Source organism: Gorilla gorilla, chromosome 4 (genome assembly GCF_029281585.2).
Source record: "Gorilla gorilla gorilla isolate KB3781 chromosome 4, NHGRI_mGorGor1-v2.1_pri, whole genome shotgun sequence".
Lineage (NCBI taxonomy): Eukaryota > Metazoa > Chordata > Mammalia > Primates > Hominidae > Gorilla > Gorilla gorilla.
Window position 1 is genome coordinate 30964155 of NC_073228.2, and position 21598 is coordinate 30985752.

Below are 21598 nucleotides of genomic sequence, written 5' to 3' on the forward strand. Positions count from 1 at the left end.
AAGAAAGCTTGGCAGAAGTAGAAGGGCTTTTCTAGCAATATGCCAGTGACATACAATGTACGAACTTTTCCACAATGACCTAGAATATTTCTATCACAAAATAACCTTTTGTTGACAGAAAGATAAAACATTGAAAAATGATACATACGTGAATGTATTAGAAAAGTGCTAGCTTTGTATATTATGTAAATTTACAGATTGCTGACCCAACCCTCATAGGAAAGCACTCCAACGCTAACCTTTTTTTTCTCTCTTGTTTTCAACTTTTCCTTTTCTCCTCCAAAAGGGGTCTTTAAAAAATCTCATTACAGAACATTTGCAAGTTTAGAAAGAATTTCTCTGGGTGTTTGGATGCCTTCCCTCATTTATTTAATCATTTATTAAGTTAATAATACAATGATAGAAAAATATTTAAATTTATATTGATGCCCAAAAGTTTAACTGTATTGATTATGTGGACTCATCCATTTTTTTAAAAATGGTTATACATGAGAACAAGACATACTCTTGATGGACTCCTTTCTACTGATAATTCCTGTTCCTTTACTACCCTTAGTTTTTCACACATAACCCCATGTTCAAGAATTTTTTAAAAATTTGACTTAACTTTTGAGCAAAAAATAAAAGAAAAAATGGAGATATACCTAATGCTAGATGACGAGTTAGTGGGTGCAGTGCACCAGCATGGCACATGTATACATATGTAACTAACCTGCACAATGTGCACATGTACCCTAAAACTTAAAGTATAATAAAAAAAAAGAAAAAATGGAATAAATTCAACTTTCAGCATCATAAAAATGACAATCATAAAACATCATATTTACTAAGCCTGATACGAATCAATGTAATCAAAAGAAAAACAAACACACAAGCAAACAAAAAAACCGAATAACCAAATTAACAAATAAGATGCTAAATTAAAAATCAGGAGTTTAACTCTTTGTCATTTCTTCTGAGGAAACGCTTAACTGTCTAACCATAGAACGAGAATCATTTTCACTGCAATCAGAGGAAGTTGTAGGGATATTAACATTACTAGGACTTCAAAAATATTTGCAAAGGCTACTGAAGTTCCCCATTTTTCTTCCCTTGGCCTTTATTATGTAATCCAGCCAGGTCAACATATTGAATTTCTCTGGCCTATTTTTTTCTCCACACTCAACTGCAAAGAGAGAAAAAAAAGAGTACAAAATTCTAATGATATCTGCTTAAAAATTACGGGACAATGATCTCCATCTGAATAGGACAGATGTGAAGTATCTGTGGACAGCACGATCAGCAGCAATGTGCTCCAGTGCCTTCTGTGGAAGGACACAAGCATGGAAGGAGCTAACACGAGACAGAAGCACCATTTCTTTTCATTTTTAAAACGTAAGAGAATAGTCAATATTTGAGTTTAAATGTAAGACCCAATATTGATCTAAGTATTACAAGTGGTATAACAGCTTTCTATAAAAGAAAAAATATTCTTTGTATTCTTTTAGAAGTTTTCTCTCATTCTCAATCTTAGTTTCTAACATAAGACCTAAATGGGAAAACTGGAAGCATTTTATTTCAAATAACTAAAGATATTAATAATCTGTCTAAAATTATTCTATTCTGTCATAAATTTTTCTTAAAGGTCTAACAGATTTGTGTAAATGTGGCAGGTAAGAATAAATTCTCCTCTCCATATAAATCATATCTTTCAAAAAATGAAATCATAAAATTTTAAAATATTTAAGAGAACAAGATTAGTTTACATGAACTGTTTATAGCTTGATCAAAACTCTTAGAAAACACTAACTAAAACTTTCTAATTTAATATGCAAATTTTAATTCTTTAAAATTTACCCTTATATAATATGAAAACATTTTATGAGGAAGAAATATACTCATATGGACTACCCATTGTCTACCTGTCATGTACGTTTTTTGATAAGCAATTCAAAAATAACAGTAGCTTAAATACAATACTACATGCAAATTCAGAGCTTGATACATTCCTATTTATTTGTAATATTGAAAGCAAAATTCAGATTCAAAAATTCACACTGGGATTATTTATCTTAAATTCCTATGTTTAAAAAAGTATGTTATATGTGTAATTCTTTTGTATTATTTTATATAGTCATCCAAACTCAAATATCCTAAACTAACCTAGATGACACATAATACCAGGGAAGTCCAAAGTGACTAAAATGTTGAAGATGCATAGTTTACTTTCCAACAAGCTTATTTTGTTACCAAAAGGAACGACTGTATTTTATAATGACTCATCTGAAAGTACATGAATGTAAAGGACTAAACCTGTTTAATGGAGAATAAAGAACTAGCAGAAATTGTGATATACCAAAAGCAAATTCTTAGCTAAGTGTTAACGTTGCAACTTTAATAAAAAGTTTGTAGAAAATTTACATTTCATTTAAAAATTTCATTTTTCATCCAAAATACACATATTACCCTATAACTGGATATACTAAAAACATATTTATTTAGCATATAATGTTTTATTTCAGAACAGTACATAAAAACATTCTCAGGTTGAATGCTAAATAACATGCAAAAACTATTAAAACAAAGGAGCTCTTATAAACAAAATGGAAGAAGTTGTCAAATTTATATTCATTTGCTGCCTTAATTTGAGGTTTCATTAAGATCTTAATGGAAAAAACATGCACCACTGGGAAAGTAACATTTTAAAGGAGGACCTTTTAGTCTAGTATAAGTGACTAAAAACGAGTTTCTTGTGAGCTAACGATGGCATCAAACAAACCACAAAGCAGTCTTCTAAAAGACAGGCAATGATTTAAAAGTCTACTATATTTAATATATCCCTTTCTTTAATCTGGCTCTTTTAATCTTGTTTCAACCTCAAATCATTTCTGGTTGACAAGTGCTTTTGCTTAAATGTGAGGAGCACGTAAGCTGTTGAAGGAATGAACTTTACTTACTTAACATACAACAGTTGTTATTCCATCTTTTACTTCTATGCAAAACTTCAATCTTTATTAACATACTACAACTCTTTGCTTTGTACTTAGAAGAAGAATTTATCCTAAAATGGAATTTAATTCTAAGTTTACAAAGAAATTTTGTCATATGTTGAATGTGGCATTTAAAATTCACTGATCACTGGAAGGCTCATAAGTAAGATCTGTGTATCTTATTTGTTTTTAGAAGACATCTGGTTAACAAAATGAATAAAGATCCACTTTCATGAGATTTATATTCTTGTATATCCTGAATTTGTTTAGAATAGTTTTGCAAACTGTGTCTAATTATAATTTTCAAGGAGGAAAATTTTATGTTGATTTGTTTTATGTCACCTATTATTAAGCAATAACAAAATTTTCAGATCTTCCTATGGCATATAAACATTGAAATAAGTTTGTGTCAAATAATAATTAACCTTAAAGAACTATTTAAGCTTCTTTCTGTCCAAGAGGAAAAAACGTTGGAATGTTTTTTTCTAGTGTAATAGAACAGTATGAACAATCCCCAGTTAGCAGTTATGAGAACTACACATATGTGCAGAACGCTTTTCAGTATTCTGACTAAATTAATAAAATTAATATAGCTTACATTTCTCAAAACTTCGCACTGGTTAACATATCCTTAAAAGTGAAAAACATAATCTAATTTAAATAAGCTTCTTTTGAAACATGGTATTTTTCCCTGAAACAGGAAAAGAAACAGTGGTAGCAGCTAACATTTACTGCACATTTACTATGTGCCAGGCGCTGTTATATACTAACACATACTGAGATATGTATCAGCTTATTTAATACTCATAGTGAGTCCATTACGTAGGTACATTTAACACATAAGGAAATAAGAAATAGAAAGGTTTTAGAAAACTCCCCCCAAATCATATAGCTAGTAAGTGTGTGAATTGGGATCTAAGACCCAGGCAGCCTGACTCTTAACCATTAAACATTTTATACCACTCTTAACACATTCTACTTCCTATCTTTACATGAAAGTATTAAATATATTCAAATTCTTTTCTATGACCTTCCTGTCTAAGACGGACAAAGCTGTATTCTATGCACTGATATGAAAGAATTTACCAAATAATTAAGCTATGATGAGTATGTGCTAATAATTCAAAATAATAAATTATTTAGGAGGTTTTATGTAAAATATATATTTTGTCATTATGTAGCTCCTTAAATACCTAAACTATTCAAAAACAGAACTTTTGTCTCTTTAGGACCAAATAAAATGCAACAAAAACTTTATAAGGTGCTTTTGGTATACCTTAAATATATTTATATTTCAAAATAAATCATGTCCTCAAATGCTATGCATGATATGTAGGGAACTTCTAATGCCATAATACTCAAAGCTTTAAACTTGGGTGTTAGCCTTGTCTTGTAATATTTACGAGCATTATGAGAGAATTCTTCTATTTAAAAAAAATTCATCTGTGGTTTTTTTTTTGTTTTTTACTTTTTAAAGAATGAAGTGAAACCAAGAAAACCACTTTTCTAAAGCTTAAATATCAACATTCATGTTCCATCTACAAATTATTCAGTAACTTGGTGCATCTATCTGTGATCAGGCCATGCAACTGGAAACAAAACTACAAAACAAATTACTTTTTGAGAGTACAGCAAATGAATGAGGCATGCGGGACTGAACTGGAACTCACCATGGAGCTTTTATGGAAAAACACCCCGCTCCAAAGAGATAAGGCCTTCATGGAAAAGGGGGAAAAATGCACAAAAAATTAGAGAAAAACTCATTTAACATTAGCAAATACAAGTATATCATACTGTTATAGAGTATGGATAAAAATAACTAAAAAATTAGTAATCATTTACAATTCTGCTGTACATACTGTCTGATATAACCAATAAACAGAATGATGTGTAGTAACAAGGCCCTTAATTTTCAGAGTTAGAGATTCAAAATTTTCTATTTCTCCCCCTTTTCTGGAGCACCCCTGTAGTATTTCTAAGTTAAAATAAAATAAAATTCACTGCTGAAGCCCTTTAAAACAAGGTATAAGTTAAATGGAATAACCAGATGGAGAAGAGTGAGATCAATAGCAACAAATGTGTAGCTATGTGACACAAAATGGTTAAAATTAGCTAACGATGACTGGATGAAAAATTTGATATGAATTGTCTGCTTTTCACTGGTTCCAGTCTCAGAACCACAGAAAGAGGCACATATTTTTCAAGCTGCTTATTTGTCGTAAGTTGAATTGTATATTGTTGGTCAAAGGAAAAAACACTAAGTACAACTAGTATAATTTTTCTCTATTTTTGGCCATAATCCAGGAAATTAGGATATCTCTTAATAGTGGTCTAAGAGGTTAGCTTCCTTTACCTGGTCTGCACTAGATTAGGTTAGTACACAGCAAACTAAAGCTACAATCACTTGTTTTAAATACAACTGGGAAACTGGGACTTCAATGTTATACATATTTCTTCTCAAAATTCTGTTCCTAGCATTTAAGATATGCCATGCACATCTGCACATAAAGAAAACTGAGTGATTTAATGATATCCAAACCAAATGGTACTGTAACATCTGACATTTGGAAATCATAACAAATGGAGGAGAAAAGCACATTGGTAAAATGTGGGTATTTCCTTCTTCAAAATTGGTTCTAGAATTAAAAAATAAAAATCCTGCTGATTAGCCTTAATTTTTTTCCCAGTAAACTGAGTATATTTGACCACAAAGCAAAACTTGAGAAAAATGTTTTCACGACAGTGAGTACAATTTTGAGGCTTGAAGCGCATTATATACAAAGAAAGGAACAGAGACATGTAAGAGATAACTAGAAGAAAGTGAGGTAGAAGGAAAAATGGGATAGATAAAAAATAAAACAAAACTTTAGAGATGATGCCAATGCCAATGCCAAGCAAGGATACCTCTCTCTCAGTTAGAATAAGAACATACCCAGCGGTACGATGTCAGCATCCACATTTAAAATAGTAGATTTTAAACTTTTTTGACTGTGAACCCATAGAAATACATTTTAAGGTGTAAGCTGGTATGTGCACGAGTACACACAAACAAGACAGAAACAATAATTTAATGAATGTGTTATTTGTAATAAATGTTACTATATTTATTTCAATGTTTTATAAACATTAATGTTGAGATTACGTTACAATGCAGATAAATGCATATTCTAACACTGTGGGTCTGGCTGGGATCTGAGATTCTGTATTTCCAATAAGCTCCTAGATAACAGCAATGCTGCTGGTCCACAGAACCAGTGGCAGAATTGCATTTTTATTCTACTTCATTAAAGAAAAAAAAATGTTGGCCATAATCTCCTTATATGATTTCATGACTAATTACCTCAAAAGCAAAATGTTACTAGAGCTCAGCTTGCAGTTTGACAAACACAGATTTAAATAACTAAAACTACTTGAAGACTACAATCTCTCAACTAAATAGTGAGCCCGTTCTGAAATGATAGGAAAAGGAATGGTTCACGCCATTTCTATATGCCTACAAATACCTCTAAAACGAAGAGGTTTTTGTTGTCATATAGTATACAACTTCTCTTAATTTCACCTAATTAGGCAAGACACCTGAACTAACCAAATTGTCCAAATGATTCTGACAGAAGTGACTGTAATCTGGAATGTCCAGGCTTACGTTGTTATATTGTACCTACTCAGGGCAGTCTCCCATCTCATCCAGAACATCAGCATATTGATTTATTATAAAGAATTTAGAAGTTTAACTTAGTCCTTATTACTTAAAAGGTTTTTCCATTGACTGCAAAAACCAAACAAGCAAAAATGAAACAAAAACTTCAAGTGTCTAAAAATTCAAAAGACCATCTGATATTCCCTACCTGTAGAGCCAGTAAATACCTTTCTTCCAGGTTTAGGTTTCCTTTTATGTAAAAAGGAAACATACGTTAGCCAAAGAAAAATATAGAAACTTAAAAAAAAAAACAAAAAAAAAACCTCGAGATTTTCCTTTCCAGGCAGTAACATGTTGCCAAAAGGAGATTTCTCCAACTACTTCCTTGTCCCATAATCCTAAAATGCACCATAAAACTCAAGACACTGTAGTTTACAGGCCTGTACTAAATAAATAACATCGTTGTTAAGTTTGAATACAGTAAGGTTCACTATTCACAATTTGACCCACTTGTGTTAGTTTAAAGTTATCCCAATTCAATCAAACTAGGATTCACTGGCTAACAGAACTCAAGGAGAAAGGGAACTGGAGAGACAAGGTTAGAACCTGGTTTAGCATGTACAATTGTCATGTATAAAATCTATACTCATCTGCCTCTGGCCTAGTCCTACAAGCTAGACCTCTGCCATATACATGTAAAAGAAGATCCACAAACTCCAAAGAACTATAGTGACTGACGTAATTACTGTCTTTGTATGGATAGTGTCAGCTGTTCTTTTGAAATGTGCCTGCTTCATCTTTCCTCAGTAGCAAAGGAATGAAAATATAAAGTCACAAAGTACAAATCCATGATCCAGCTGTCTTCACCTATGACTTCACTCTCCCCTCCCAAAAGTTCACAGCTATAGTTTTGTATTAAAGTGAGATGAGAGTGGAAAGAAAAAGAGATGATGTGAGTGGGAGTGTATACTGAATGAAATATTCTCTGTATTAACACAGGCAACCCAAATTACTATATTCAAACTTGAATAATTGGTGTTTTCCAATCACCATTAAATTTTAGCAGGCTTAACAATCCTGCCATATAAAACCTACTCAATTTGTCATAATTATATCCTTTTTGAGCTGAATTCTGATTTTCAAATCTCAGGAAAATCTGGTCAAGAGACTAAAAATCCAGAAATATTACAGACTTATATATAGGCCACCGTGAAATGACCTGGCCATTAGTTCTCAAAGGGTTTCTTCAGGAGACTCCCAGAAGATAGGAAAGAATTATGTTTTATAATATACCATAACACTATGTAAGTCATTCAACTGATTCATTTTGTTGAATGTCACATGGTACCACAAAGTCTTCAATCTTACTAGCTGAAAACAAGGTAAATACGAAGAATTTTTTTAATATGAGAAAAAAGCAAAACTAGATTTGATTTGAAATCCTCCAATCCTCTATAATCTGACTCTAGTGCTAAAAGGTATTAGTAACAATTCTGTTCAATCATCTCCAGAGTTAAAGAAGTACGTGGCATCTAAGAGACAAATTTTATAAACATACTCTATAAACCTTATTTTTCAATTAATCATGTCCTAAGACAATTCAGGCACTGCCACAGAACAGACATCAGAATGAGCCCATATAAATATTAAATGTAATAAACAGAGATGAAGCAGAGAAAAAGCTATACAACATTATGTGTCAAATATTGAAGCAGAGCCATATTTCTCTAAAAATAAATTCTAGGGATGCTAATGACTTCTAAATTCTGTGTGCCCTCTGTTAAAACAACAACTGAAGTGAACTTGCATTTCCCACATGCATATCAGTAAATTATTCCTAATATCATTTTTAAGTTATACTTTGAATTTTTCATTAATTTTAATTGCTCCCTACCAAATAGACCTATCGTATTATTGGTAGTAAACTATTGATCTGTAGGGGAAACTGAAGCTAAAACAGACAAGTGTCCAATTTGAGATACACATGATACCCAATTTTAAGTGATAAACTCAAGATTTAGAAGATTTTCATTAGCGGGCTGGGCATGGTGGCTCATGCCTGTAATTCCAGCACTTTGGGAGGCTAAGGCAAGACTGAGGGTAGGAGTTCAAGACTAGCCTGGCCAATACAGCAAGACCTATCTCTTCACAACATTTTAAAAATCAGCCGGGTGCGGTGATATAGGCCTGTAGTACCAGCTACTCAGGAGGTTGAAGTGGGACGATCACTTGAGCCCAGGAGTTTGAAGATACAGTGAACTATGATCACACTACTGCACTTGAGCCTGGGTGACTTTTCATTAGGAAAAAAACATTGATAATGTTAAAATTCTGTTATATGTGGCAAAAAAAGAGATGAACATAACATAAATAATGTCAAACTTCTGTAGAAATTTATGCCTGCTGACTTTTAAAAATATGGTATAGGCTGGGCGCGGTGGCTCACGCCTGTAATTCCAGCACTTTGGGAGGCAGAGGCAGGTGGATCACGAGGTCAAGAGATTGAGACCATCCTGGCTAACACAGTGAAACCCCATCTCTACTAAAAATACAAAAAAATTAGCCAAGCGTGGTGGCGGGCGCCTCCAGCTACTCGGGAGGCTGAGGCAGGAGAAGGGCGTGAACCCAGGAGGCGGAGCTTGCAGTGAGCCAAGATCACGCCACTGCTCTCCAGCCTGGGCTACAGAGCGAGACTCCATATCAAAAACAAAACAAAACAAACAAACAAACAAAAAATATATATATGGTATATAGTAGACATCATCCAAAAAAAAATTCCCAGATTTACAGTATGGTGTGGTTAAGTACTCCACTGATACAGCAGAAAAATTGGAACTCAAACTATGTTAAATATATTGCATATGTAGTCACATCCATACATATTCCAATGAAAATACATTGTCCATTATTTAATATCTAGAACCAAACATCCATTGCTTAGCTATGAAGAACTGGTACTTACATAAGGCAGAGACATGAGGTGGGGAATTACCCAAGCTATTATATCTGTATCTAGTGGGTCTTTCTCCAAATATTTCCTTAATTCTCCGAACTCTGCCTATAAAGTTTAAGGCTCAGGCCAAACTGTGTAAATGAGCCAAGGTGTACCTAATTGAATTAAAATAAGGAATAGACCTTCTGCAAGGCCTACTATATGCCAATATCATTTACTCACATAGCCAAGTCTGATGGTAGATTTGGTCTACAAATATCAACAGGATGTGTCTGAATAAATGCTATTTAATGCTTCCATTTAATATCATTTAAAAGCATCTATGCTTTCTAAGTGGGGCCTGAGCTCATCAGCACTGGCTTACAGCTGCTCAACAATCCTGAGGCTTAGAAATGGGACCAAAGAACTGGTAGAAACTCATACATGATAAGGATTAAAAGATTATAATCCATATATATAAACTTTTTTTTTTCAGGTGAAGAAATTTACCTAGGACACACTGGCAAATAGGTGGCAGAACCCAGATGAGAAGAAGCCAGGGCCTCAGACTCCTAATTCCATATTTTTTCCACTACATTACTTAACCTACTTCTACAGAGTGCATCTGAAGCTTCCTAATAACCACCTAAATCTTCACAAAGAAATGAATAAACATGGCCGGGTGCGGTTGCTCATGCCTATAATCCCAGCACTTTGGGAGGCTAAGGCAGTTGGATCACTTGAGACCAGGAGTTCAAGACCAGCTTGGGCAACATAGAGAAACCCAATCTCTACAAAAAATACAAAACTTAGACAGGCATGGTGGCACACACCCACCTGTAGTCCCAGCTACTCGGGAGGCTGAGGCAAGAGAATCACCTGAGCCCAAGAGCAGAGGTTGCAGTGGGTGGAGATCACACACCACTGCACTCCAGCCTGGGTGACAGAGCAAGACTCTGTCTCAAAAGAAAAGAGAAGAAATGAAATGAGTAAATATAAAGATGGGGAGGGGGAAAGAAATGAGGAGCTACTTCCATTTAAGGAAAAGGAAACCTATGAGAGAGCAAATCATCCCATGTTTACTTCACAAAAAGTGTTCCACCTAGTAAGAGCAAGGAAGTAACTTCATTTTCAATTTTAATATTTTTTATTCTCATGGAACTACCTACCATGACTTCTTTTTGAAATTTACTGTTCTCTGCTTGTGTCCATAAAATAATTTGGAAATATAAATAATTTTAGATTTAAGCAGATAAAATTAAGCTCACTGATGAACATTTTTTTGTGAATTGTTACATAGAAAATATTTTTTAAAACTTGATCACTCACTTGATAATGCCAAACATCTATGAAACGCTGCTAATAAATCCCTACGACAAAACCTAACACCCAAGATATGGTGCAACCTCTTAGCACCTAATTCCACTTTTAATAGATTAGGAGAACTATTCTTACTTACATATGATAAGAACATGATAACCTGGACTTTTTAAACCTCCAGTCTTAAACTGAAAGAAAACAGAGTCTGTTTGAATGGGTGATTATTGGAGCCAAATAATGTCTAACACTTCTTTTACCTCCATCAATGTATACTGTCACAGAGTTAAGCAGCAGCTGTTGCCAAAACAGGCCTTATTACCTCCAAGTGCTGCTTCAAGGTACTGAACAAGAAGGTGTAAATACATCTGTCTTCTGCTATTTGTAGTTCTACTGGCCTCATGTATGTCTCGCAGTGAGACAGATGGTCCCTGACACTGCACAGGCTTTCAGGCATGTGTATTTGCAAACATAAGAAGGCAGATGTTGAATATGGTAAACACACGTTTTGTCCCCTTAAGGTTTAAGTTGAGGCTTCTATCTCAATTTGGATATTTAATTACTGGATCCTAGAAATCTTTAGAAATCTCTACTTTAGAAATATAACACTTTATGGTTATTTTATGACCATGTGCAAAATACCTCGGACATAGATGAAGTGGAAACTTATCTAACCTAAGTACATAATTTTACCAACTACATTATCAGGTATATTGAAAACAGAATATAATTTACCTGTCTATAAGTGGGTCACTCTGTGTTCTCTTTCTACATAATCCATGTCAAATACTTCTTGTTGATTTTATTTTAAAAATACTAGGAAAGGAATTTTATAAAAGCAAAGCTTGAGTAAATGAGAATTTCCAGAATAAAAAGAGACATGGAAAATGAAAACTCTCATGTGCTCATCACCCTGGTGACGTTAATGGAGCCATCAGATTTCTCAGCAAATACAATACAATTTAATGCCAATAATTAATGGAAATTAGCTAACTCCAGTCTTCAGAATTTGTCATAGTAAAAAAAATTTAATAAAATAAATATAGCCTTTAAAATCTAATAGGATGAAAGCTAATGGGATGAAATATTGTCTGAGATTTGCTTCAAAACTCAGAATATAGCAAAAATGAAAATTCACAGAATATATTTGGTTCTCACGAATCAAATATTACTTTTGACAAGGCAAAATACATGTATTTTAGTGAAAATGTTAAATTTTAAGATAATCAAACCATATATTATATTCTGAAAACTTTATGATTAAATGTTTTAGATAACTTATAGTAAAAGAACAATCAGAAAAGTCAATAGTAGTTTCCAGGTATAATCAACAAACTCTCCAGAGAGTGGCTTAAGGAGCGATCCCCAACCTTTTTGGCACCAGGAATAGGTTTCATGGAAGTTTCACTTCAGATCATGAGGCATTAGATTCTCATAAGGAGCGTGCAACCTAGGTCCCTCACATGTGTAGTTCACAACAATAGGGTTTGCACTCTTATGAGAATCTAATGCCGATGCTGATCTGACAGGAGGCAGAGCTCAGGTGGTGATGCTCACTCGCCTGTTGTTCACCTCCTGCTGTGTGGCTCAGTTCCTAACGGGCCAGGGACTAGTACCAGTCTGTGGCCCAGGGGTTGGGGACCTCTGGCTTAAAGATATTGAGTCTTGTCATCTAGCAACAGTCAAGTATGACTGACCACTATCATCAAAGTCTTATCAGTCATTGTACTCTATATTAATAGGAAGGGATAAAAAATAGTAGATGGCGAGAGAAAAAAGGAATAGTAGGTTGGGTAATTTGTAGTACACTAAAGCTATGCTACAAGTAGAAAAATCATTATAGACAACAATTATGTGGAATTAAGAAAAACTAATGAAGTACGTTCAAGATCTCTTCTTCTGATAACTGTACTACAGTTATATAAGAGAATGTCTGTGCCTTTAGAAATTACACACTGAAGTATGTAGGGATAAGGGTATATTAAGGCTGCAAAAACGTAACATGTTAGTGTATACGCAGGCAGAGGGAGAGAACGTGAATGACGTGTTAGTGTTTATGCAGGCAGAGGGAGAGAATATGAATGATAAAGCAAATAAGTTGATCTATTAACATTTGGGGCCGGGCGTGGTGGCTCATGCCTGTAATCCCACCACTTTGGGAGGCCGAGGCAGGTGGATCACTTGAGGTCCAGCCTAGCCAACATGGCAAAACCCTGTCTGTACTAAAAATACAAAAATTAGCTGGGTGTGGTGGCACACACCTGTAATCCCAGCTACTAGGGAGGCTGAAGCAGGAGAATGACTTGAACCAGGGAGGCAGAGGCTGCAGTGAGCTAAGATCGCACCATTGCACTCCAGCCTGGGAGACAGAGCAAGACTACGTCTCAAAAAAAAAAAAAAAATTGGGGAATTTGGGTAGACAAGAATTCCTTTGGCTAGTCTTGAAACATTTCTGTAAGTCTGAAACTATGTCACAAATAAATTAAAACCTAGTACGTGTTGTGGGACAAGTATCAATTATTCTCTCTAAACACTTCAATACAAGGCTTGCTAAAAAAGAATTTGAAACTATGGCAGAAATAAAATGGTATGAATTGAGATACAAAGCCTAGTAAACAATATGATACAAGTATTTGTTTCAAAGCACATAAAATAACTCAAATTGATAACACTTCCCTTATTAATAAATTGCTCATAACGCAACAGAATACATGCTCCAAAAATCTGAGAACAGAGAGCAAATTTTTGTAAGAAAAGGAAACATAAGAATTTTATCTAAATTCATAATGTGTGGTAACACAGGAGGACACCAAATGACTAACAGTTTCTATTCATCTAAGTGTAGAGAGAAATCGGGTTGTAAGAGGGAGAGAGAGAGAAAGAAAGCAAGAGATTTTATCTTCTTATGGAAAATTTCAAATACTACATAAAAAAGCAGACTCACTTCCTACCCCTCACCATAAATATTATGAATTAAATTCTAACATCATATCATTTTATGCACTAAACTTCAGTTACTATTTCAGATATATATTTGGAGAAGCTCATTAGAAAAAGAGAGCTAATTCTTTGCATTATAAAACAGGACAGCTCTTATGTTAAAATTAAATAAACACGCACCAGAAACAAAGCACCAGAATATGCTTTTATGACTCCAGGAGCCTTTTGAACCTTCTTAAATTTCCCTCACTCTGAATATAAAATTAAATTACAGAGAAACAATTTTGAGGATGGTTTCACTTAGATTCAGAAAAGACAGGCTAAAATTTGTAAGTACTTTGGAGAATTGTACAATGCTGGAGTGAATCAAGATGATACAATTATGTACTGACTAACTTCAGTAAGTAAAAAAGAAACTTTAAAGTTATGACTCCAGATTTAGTCCCATTTTTGATTCTACATCCCAGGAATGTAATATACAATGAAAAAATAACCTAATTGTGAATATAAAGGACATAACCTCTTCATTATTCACAGCCATTATTCTTAAATTATTTTAAAATAAACTAACAGAGGAAGAGAAAGTTGAAATCCAATTTAAAATTATACTTTTCCTGGGCCCAAGGAGTTAAAAAGCTGAAAAAAATTAAAAAGATATACAGACCAAATTATTGGTGCCTTAAGATGTCTGATTTGGGATGAAGTTTTGCTGAAAAACACAGCAAATGCCACAGACTCAATTTTATGTCTGCATGCAGCAACAGGATCTTTTTATATACAAACACTACTCCACCTAGCTACAGAGTCAATTTCTATGTTGTGGTGATACCTGGAGCTCAAAGGCCTTGTCCCTGAGACTACTGAGTATTTCTTCTCACAAAAGTGACCTCTGTAAGCACATTAATACTGAGCACAACAAAATTAAGATATATTGACGTAGCAGCCAAATAATATATTCCTTTCATTGGAAAGAACTTGAGGACTGTTTGAGGCCAGACAGGGTTTTCTCTTGACTACTTTAATACAGAAATGTAAAAAAGTTGTTTCATTTCAAATTAGATTAACCTTCAGGATTGCTCATTATGGAAAACAAATAATTTGCCTATAGACATATATTTTCTGATATAAAATGGATTTCCAGTGTTAATATACAATTGAATATCTAATGATATCATAGACCTAGCAGTTTATTTTCAGGAACCTAATGAAGTGATAATCTTATATTCCTAAGGGGTAGCAAATTGCTAAAATAAGCACAAATAAATCAAGTGAGTCATCAAAAGTCTTTAAGGAAGTTAATGACCAATCTTAAATAAAGCCCAAATCTTAGTGCACTGGCTTTGAAAACTACCAATGACATCACATTGCCCTGACACTAATGACAGATTATTATATGTAAATTATATCTCAATATAGATGATTTTTTCAAAGTATTAAAAAGATGGTTGTCATCTAAAGTTCTCTCCGTATTTGTATCTGTCAAAATTTGGGAGTCATTTCAAATCCCGAAAGAGCCAGGAAAATGAAACTGTACTTGCAGGCAAAGCCACAAGGCAGTAAGCATAAGACGAAGTAGATGGATCTGTTTTTGATTAGCCAATACTAGTTTTCACAGCTTGTCACTGTTTTGTTTTTCTCGATGAATGTGTGTATACATGGTTGTGTGCAAGTATGCTTGTGCAAGTTCTATGCTTTGTACTTAATCTGATGCCATTAAGTCTCATTTGAGCTGGAAATGAAGAACATAATAAAAACCACACAAAGAAAAAGTATGTTTTATTTTTATTCATTCAACCCTATAAAACAGTTGTTAAAAAAGCATCAAGTCTAAGGCCTTACCCGGTTCGTTTGGTGATGGTCCCCAATGTCATTGGCTGCTTGATTTGTGCAAGAGGCATCACTACCATCAAGCTGGGAAGAGGAGAGAGCCGAGGGTTGCCAGGGTTGTTGTTGGTAAAATTGTTATAGGAGTCTTGGCTGTTCAGTTTCCCTACAAAGAGAAAAATAAAGAAAAGCATCACCGAGGAAGGTTCTCTATCTCCCGTTCTCTATCTCTGATAGGGTTTTCACTGACTCCAGCATTCATTTAAGAAAGGCATCAAAGGTAGAATTGATGCCAAGAGAATTACAATTATGTGGATGAGAAGAAACCAAACTATTCTTGGAGAGCTGGATAGCTCATGACTGTAATCCCAGCACCTTGGGAGGCCAAGGCAGGAGGCCAGGAGTTTGAGGCCAACCTGGGCAACAGAGTGAGACCCCATCTCTACAAAAAATATCAAAAATTAGCTGAGTATTGTGGTACACGCTTGTCATCCTAGCTACTAAAGACTGAGACAAGAGGATTACTTGAGTCCAGAAATTCAAGGTTACAGTGAGCTATGATAGCACCCCTGCACTCCAAGCCCAGGTGGCATAGAGAGACCCTGTCTCTAAACAAACAAACAAAAAAGAAGTATTCTGGTAACACCAAGTGTGACTTAATTATTAACATATTTCAGTCTTTGGGAATTAGGGCTGAATTCCTAATCTTTCTAAAGACAGTTAAAGTGGTTTGTTGCCCTGCTTAGGTCCTTACATCCAACACAATCTGCTAGTTCCCCCATACCTTGTCAATTTCTAAACAAAAGCCAGCTGAGTTTTTGATAGGGATTACATTTAATCTGCAGATCAATTTGGGGAATACTGCCATTTTAACAATAATATACCTTTTAATCCAAGAACTTAGGATGCCTTTCCATTTACCTAGGTATTCTTAAATTTCTTTCAATGTTGTTTTGTAGTTTTCAGGGTACAAGTTTTGTACTTCTTTGGTTAACTTACTACTAATTATTTCATTCTTTTTCATGCAATTTGAAAATGGAATTGTTTTCTTAATTTCATTTTTTAGATTATTCATTGTTAATGTATAGAAATACAGGTAACTTTTGTACATTGATCTTGTATCCTACAACTTTGCTGAGCTCATTTCTTAGTTCTAATAATGTCTTCTGGATTCCTAAGGATTTTCTACATACATAATTACGTCATCCTCAAAAAACAGATAGTTTTACTTCTGCCTTTCCAGTCTAGGTGCCCTTTTTTTTTTTTTTTCCTCACCGACCTACCTAGAACTTCCAGTGCAATGTTGATTTGACAGGGGAAAAGCAAACTGTGATTTATTTTTAGTTCATTTTTGTGTACGTAGTGAGAGCTGAGGTTCATTGTATTCATTTTTTTAATATAGAAGTGTAATTGTTCCATCACCATTTGCTAAAAAGATTATCCTTTCTCCTTTAATTGACTTTCCATGTTTGTCAAAAACCAACTGACCATATACATGTGGTTCTATTCCTGCATTGATCCATGTGTTCCATTGATCTATGTGTGTAGCCTTTCACCAATACCACATTTTCTCAATTACTGTAGTTTTCTAGTGAGTCTTATTAATTGATGGGTTTATAGAGAAACTATAAAAATTACCTCATTTTCTGTGTTACGGAATAAGCCAGTGCCTGTAATCCAACAACTCTTTCATGCAAAAAACTTCTTATTGACTTAATGTTAATTTTATATCACTGTTCTTGACTGTTGATAAAAATTATCAACCCCATTTATGTGGTTAGCAATAGATAAGGTATTTTTTAAATAACCACAGTAAACACACATATCAATTTTTTTTACTAATTCGAATTAAGTTGACAAATTTATGTACACAGCAAAAGCATCCCCCCCAAAAGTCCTAATTAATATCTTATTTCTGAAACACATCCTAAAAGACATCTGCTTTAAAAAGAGCATGGATTCAGGATAGAGGGAGAACTACCACACAGTATCTAATGGTAGCCTGAGAGGTAGCGAAAAGTCAGAAGTGCCTTTCTAAAAAATCGTAACAAGATGACAGTGGCTTCAGAATTAGGATAGTGGCTTAACCAAATGTTACTTCTTCCTTGGACACAAATCTATCCTTTTATATTACTCTATAGAACTATCAAGTTAACCTTTGATAAATGTCTCTTTTGTAAAATATGGGGAAAGATAAGAAATTCATGCAAATAAAATAAATCGTTCTCTATCTCCTCAATTTCCAATTCAGAATATACATTAAAGTTAACAGAAGCCATCTACACCTGTTGCAGGAATAACAAAAGGCAGAATTCACAATACACACAAGATGATTTAGGCTACAACATAGAACCTTGCAGAAAATATGAAGAGGGAAATCACATTAAAATATTATATTTGTGGAAGAAATGAGAAAAACTGCTTCATAGTTAAGCCATTCAAAGTAATTTATTATCACACTCTCAAGGCCAATATAGATGTAAATAATTATAAAATCGCTATTAGACAACTATGCTAATATTAACTTGAATTTGAAATCAGACTGCAACTTTATGTCACAAGCAGGTGAAAATTAAGAATTGTGTACATCATATGTATTTCACAACTAGTAAACAAATATTTGTTGAGTGCCTTAGCTTAAGACAACACTGTAAGGGACTGTTTTCCTTGTTATCATGAAGCTTACAGTCTAACAGGCACAAACAGGAATCATTAAGTGCTAATTGCCAAGAACCAAAGATAAGCAGACGTGGGAACAACTTTATATGGAAAAGGGCTCAAGGAAAAGGGCAAATGGGATATGATCTAGATTTTGAAAATTGGACAAAATATGGGTAAGGGTAGGAGAGAAGGAATATTCTGGGCATGAAGGATAACGTGAGGGGAGAGTGGTATAAAGGGATGCCATTATGTGAGGAGTAGTGAGGAATCTCTAACTATGGCAGATAAAATATTTCAGTTTTAGGAGGACCTCTCAATTGAGCCAGAGGAGTAGGAACTTAGGTTAAGTTCTTCAGCGAGGGAACAGTATAGATGTTGAAGTCACTGAATTTGACAGATAAAAGGAGTGGTCTAGGAAAATGAAGTGATTCACTGAGAAGTTCCAAATCTGTGGTTTAGCTAGGCACAACTTAAAATGCTTCACTGTCTCACCAGGATAAAGGACAACCTCAGAATAGCATACAAAGAACTTCAGATCTATCCTTCTCAGCCTGCTCCTGTGTTTATGCTGTAGAGTCCATTTGAAACCAGCACATCTGAGAGAGCAAAGTAAGTTGTGTAGGTTTTACATTCATGTTTATGTTCATAGGGGTGGTGTCTGTCTTACATATTAATGGATATGGCTAGCAACTTATAAACACAGCTTTAATGAAACAATGAGTATATTAATAAAATGCTCAATAAGGCCAAGATCTAAGAAGACAAACTCAGAGAAAAAGCTAACTCCAATAGTCTTCAGTAGGGTAGTTTCAGCAGTGAGGTGGAAAAGTCAGATTGTAAGGCATAAGCAAAGGAACTGCTGATAGGATAAAATCAAGGTAACAGAGAACAAAGATTTAAAGACTGACACTGAAAAAGAAGACATTAACAAAGATGCATACTGCACCAAGCAAAAGTTCCACTCAATCTTTGCTCTGTCACTTCACACTTTTGGAGGCTTATTGGTATCAGGCCCTGTTCTAGATTCTGAAGGAGTAAGTCCAAGGGACTTTCAAAGAGTTCATAATGTAATGTTACAGAAAGACATATTAACAAAAAATGAAAAATGAGAGAAAACCATGCTAATAAATACAACTGAAAAATGACTCAGGAACAAAAAGGAGTCACTTTTATTATTGTTTTAAAGGACAACTTAAAAAGGGAGAAAAGGTATACAAATTTTGAGCATAAAGGAAGGAATCTCTATCTTCTTATTTTGCTTTTCTAGTAGAAAATAAAGCAGGAGAAATGTATAAATAACATCAGAAGTTAGTAAAATGAAAGAGCTAGCTTAGACCAGAAATCTCAATAGCTGACACAGACATGTAAATAATACACATTAAATAAATAAATGAAATAACTACACAAGACAGCCTAACAATCCTTTCTTCCAGGACCTATTGTTAAAATCTTTGGTTATAAATGATTTTACACTATTTACACTGTCTTGGATTTTCTTTGAACATTCAGCTAGAATCTAACAAACCTCCAGATTTGTCCTCCACAATACTGGAGACTCCACCAGGCTGCCTATACTCCTGAGGATAGTGTCTTACTAGTCATTAATAGCTAACAGCTCAATAAATGTTTGCTGAATGAATGAAGGAAATATATTTATTTCCATGTCCAGGAGGTAGAGAAAAATACGGCCCTATGATCTATAGAAAAAATAATTCTGGAGCGGACTCAGTACTTCAGAAGGTTGCCAGATGACTGGAGTCTGCGGCTTTCACTATTCTGCTTAGTCTCACGTTCACTGGCCTAGGAGGTTAGACTTGATAACTTTAAAAATAGATCTGTAGACATTTCCATGTGGTTATATCAAGCCTAAATTTTCAAGCCAGAATTCTTCATTAAACCTCAAGCCTCTTCGTATAAGGAAGTTCAGCAGGAAGAAACCTGCAGTGTCTGCCTTGGACCTAGATGAAGTCTATTGCTATTCTTTTTCTTTGCTTCACCTCTCAGAAATACATAAGATACAAATAATATTTCTGAGATCTACGAAGAGAGTTACAAGGTATCACCTTCACTAACCTTTCTTTACTATATTCTTCTATTTTTTCCTTTATTGCATGAGTACAATGAAAAAGAACAGAGGTTATTTAAGTGCAGTTTTGGTAGTGGACTACATGAAGTCTTGAGATACATAAAATATTTCACACACCATTATACTTTCAAATTCCAGCTAAGAGGAGACCTGTAAGTGACAAATGCCATGAGAATGAATATTCTCACAGTATTTCTGGCACAAGCAGACAGAGGAAGTCCCAAAAATCTCATGAGAAAATAAGCTCATCTAAGACTCTCATCCCAGTTTTTTGGGCTTACTCTATATAGATAAACTTGCATAAGCCTCGGGCTTTTGGGTCTTTATCCAAATCCACTAGAGCTTTGATCCTTTAGAGGTTTACCAGTCCCCACGATAGATGGAGTTCTCTTGGGGGGAAGAAATCCCGAGTTCCAATAAAATGGTTTCTCAATAAGTTAAAGCAGGAATTCTATTTGGGGATACAAAATTATTTAAAAATCAGAATTTTTAAAACATCCCTTGATGTTTAAAGCTATGATGTCGTGTTTTTGTTCTGCTTTCAGTTTTTTGTTTACTGCTATTATTGTTTTTAATATTACAATACAAAGCCATTACACCAGAACCATTCACTTTCGGGTTCAACCACTGACTTTCTATGTTTAAAAGCTTGCAATTTAAAAAAAAAAGGAATTATGAAAACAACTTCTTGTGCTCTTTTTTTCCTGTTATCTTTTGGATAAAGGAGATCTACAGGTACGTGTACTTTGGGGGACACAAACTCTCAATCTCCATACTAACACATAGTTCCACTGTCTGCATATATGAGAATGACATGGTGTGATCTGTTTACTAAAAGTTTTGCTAACTTCAAAATACCATCTTACTTATGCTTTGTCCTAAATTATGTTTTCCCAGACATTTTATACTATAAAAACACAGAAGAAAAATGGATTAAGTTGAGGATAAAAGTGAACACAGAAAATAACAATGGGCTTTGTTGCCACGCTGGAGGAATAGCTTGTCAGGTCAGCTTTGCAGAGAGGCATATTCCCAAACCAGTCATCATTAACAGACTCACTTCCACAGGAAAAAAAAAAAAAAAAAAGACAGAGTCTGAAAACTCCGGACAAAAGAAATCCCTGCAGACAAAGTAAAAACAAATTAAAAGACCCATTATAAAACACAGATGCTACAAGGAAAATAAACTTTCTAAGATTTACTGGGCTTTGACAAACTTGGACATTTGTGGA

General features: G+C 34.3%; 1 protein-coding gene across 9 annotated transcripts in view; it reads right to left on the bottom strand.

The window, feature by feature from the left end:
• The window catches only part of BCAS3 (BCAS3 microtubule associated cell migration factor), a 709394-nt gene that overhangs the window by 361366 nt on the left and 326430 nt on the right, over nt 1-21598 (bottom strand). For 5 of the 9 annotated variants that reach the window (XM_019027610.4, XM_019027611.4, XM_019027606.4 and 2 more), the window contains exon 16: nt 15635-15785. In XM_019027610.4, coding sequence (XP_018883155.1) covers nt 15635-15785 — 151 coding nt within the window. Of the gene's footprint in view, nt 1-4639; nt 4685-15634; nt 15786-21598 lie in introns of all 9 variants that reach the window. The other 4 variants (XM_019027607.4, XM_019027605.4, XM_019027609.4 and 1 more) reach the window with 1 other exon arrangement.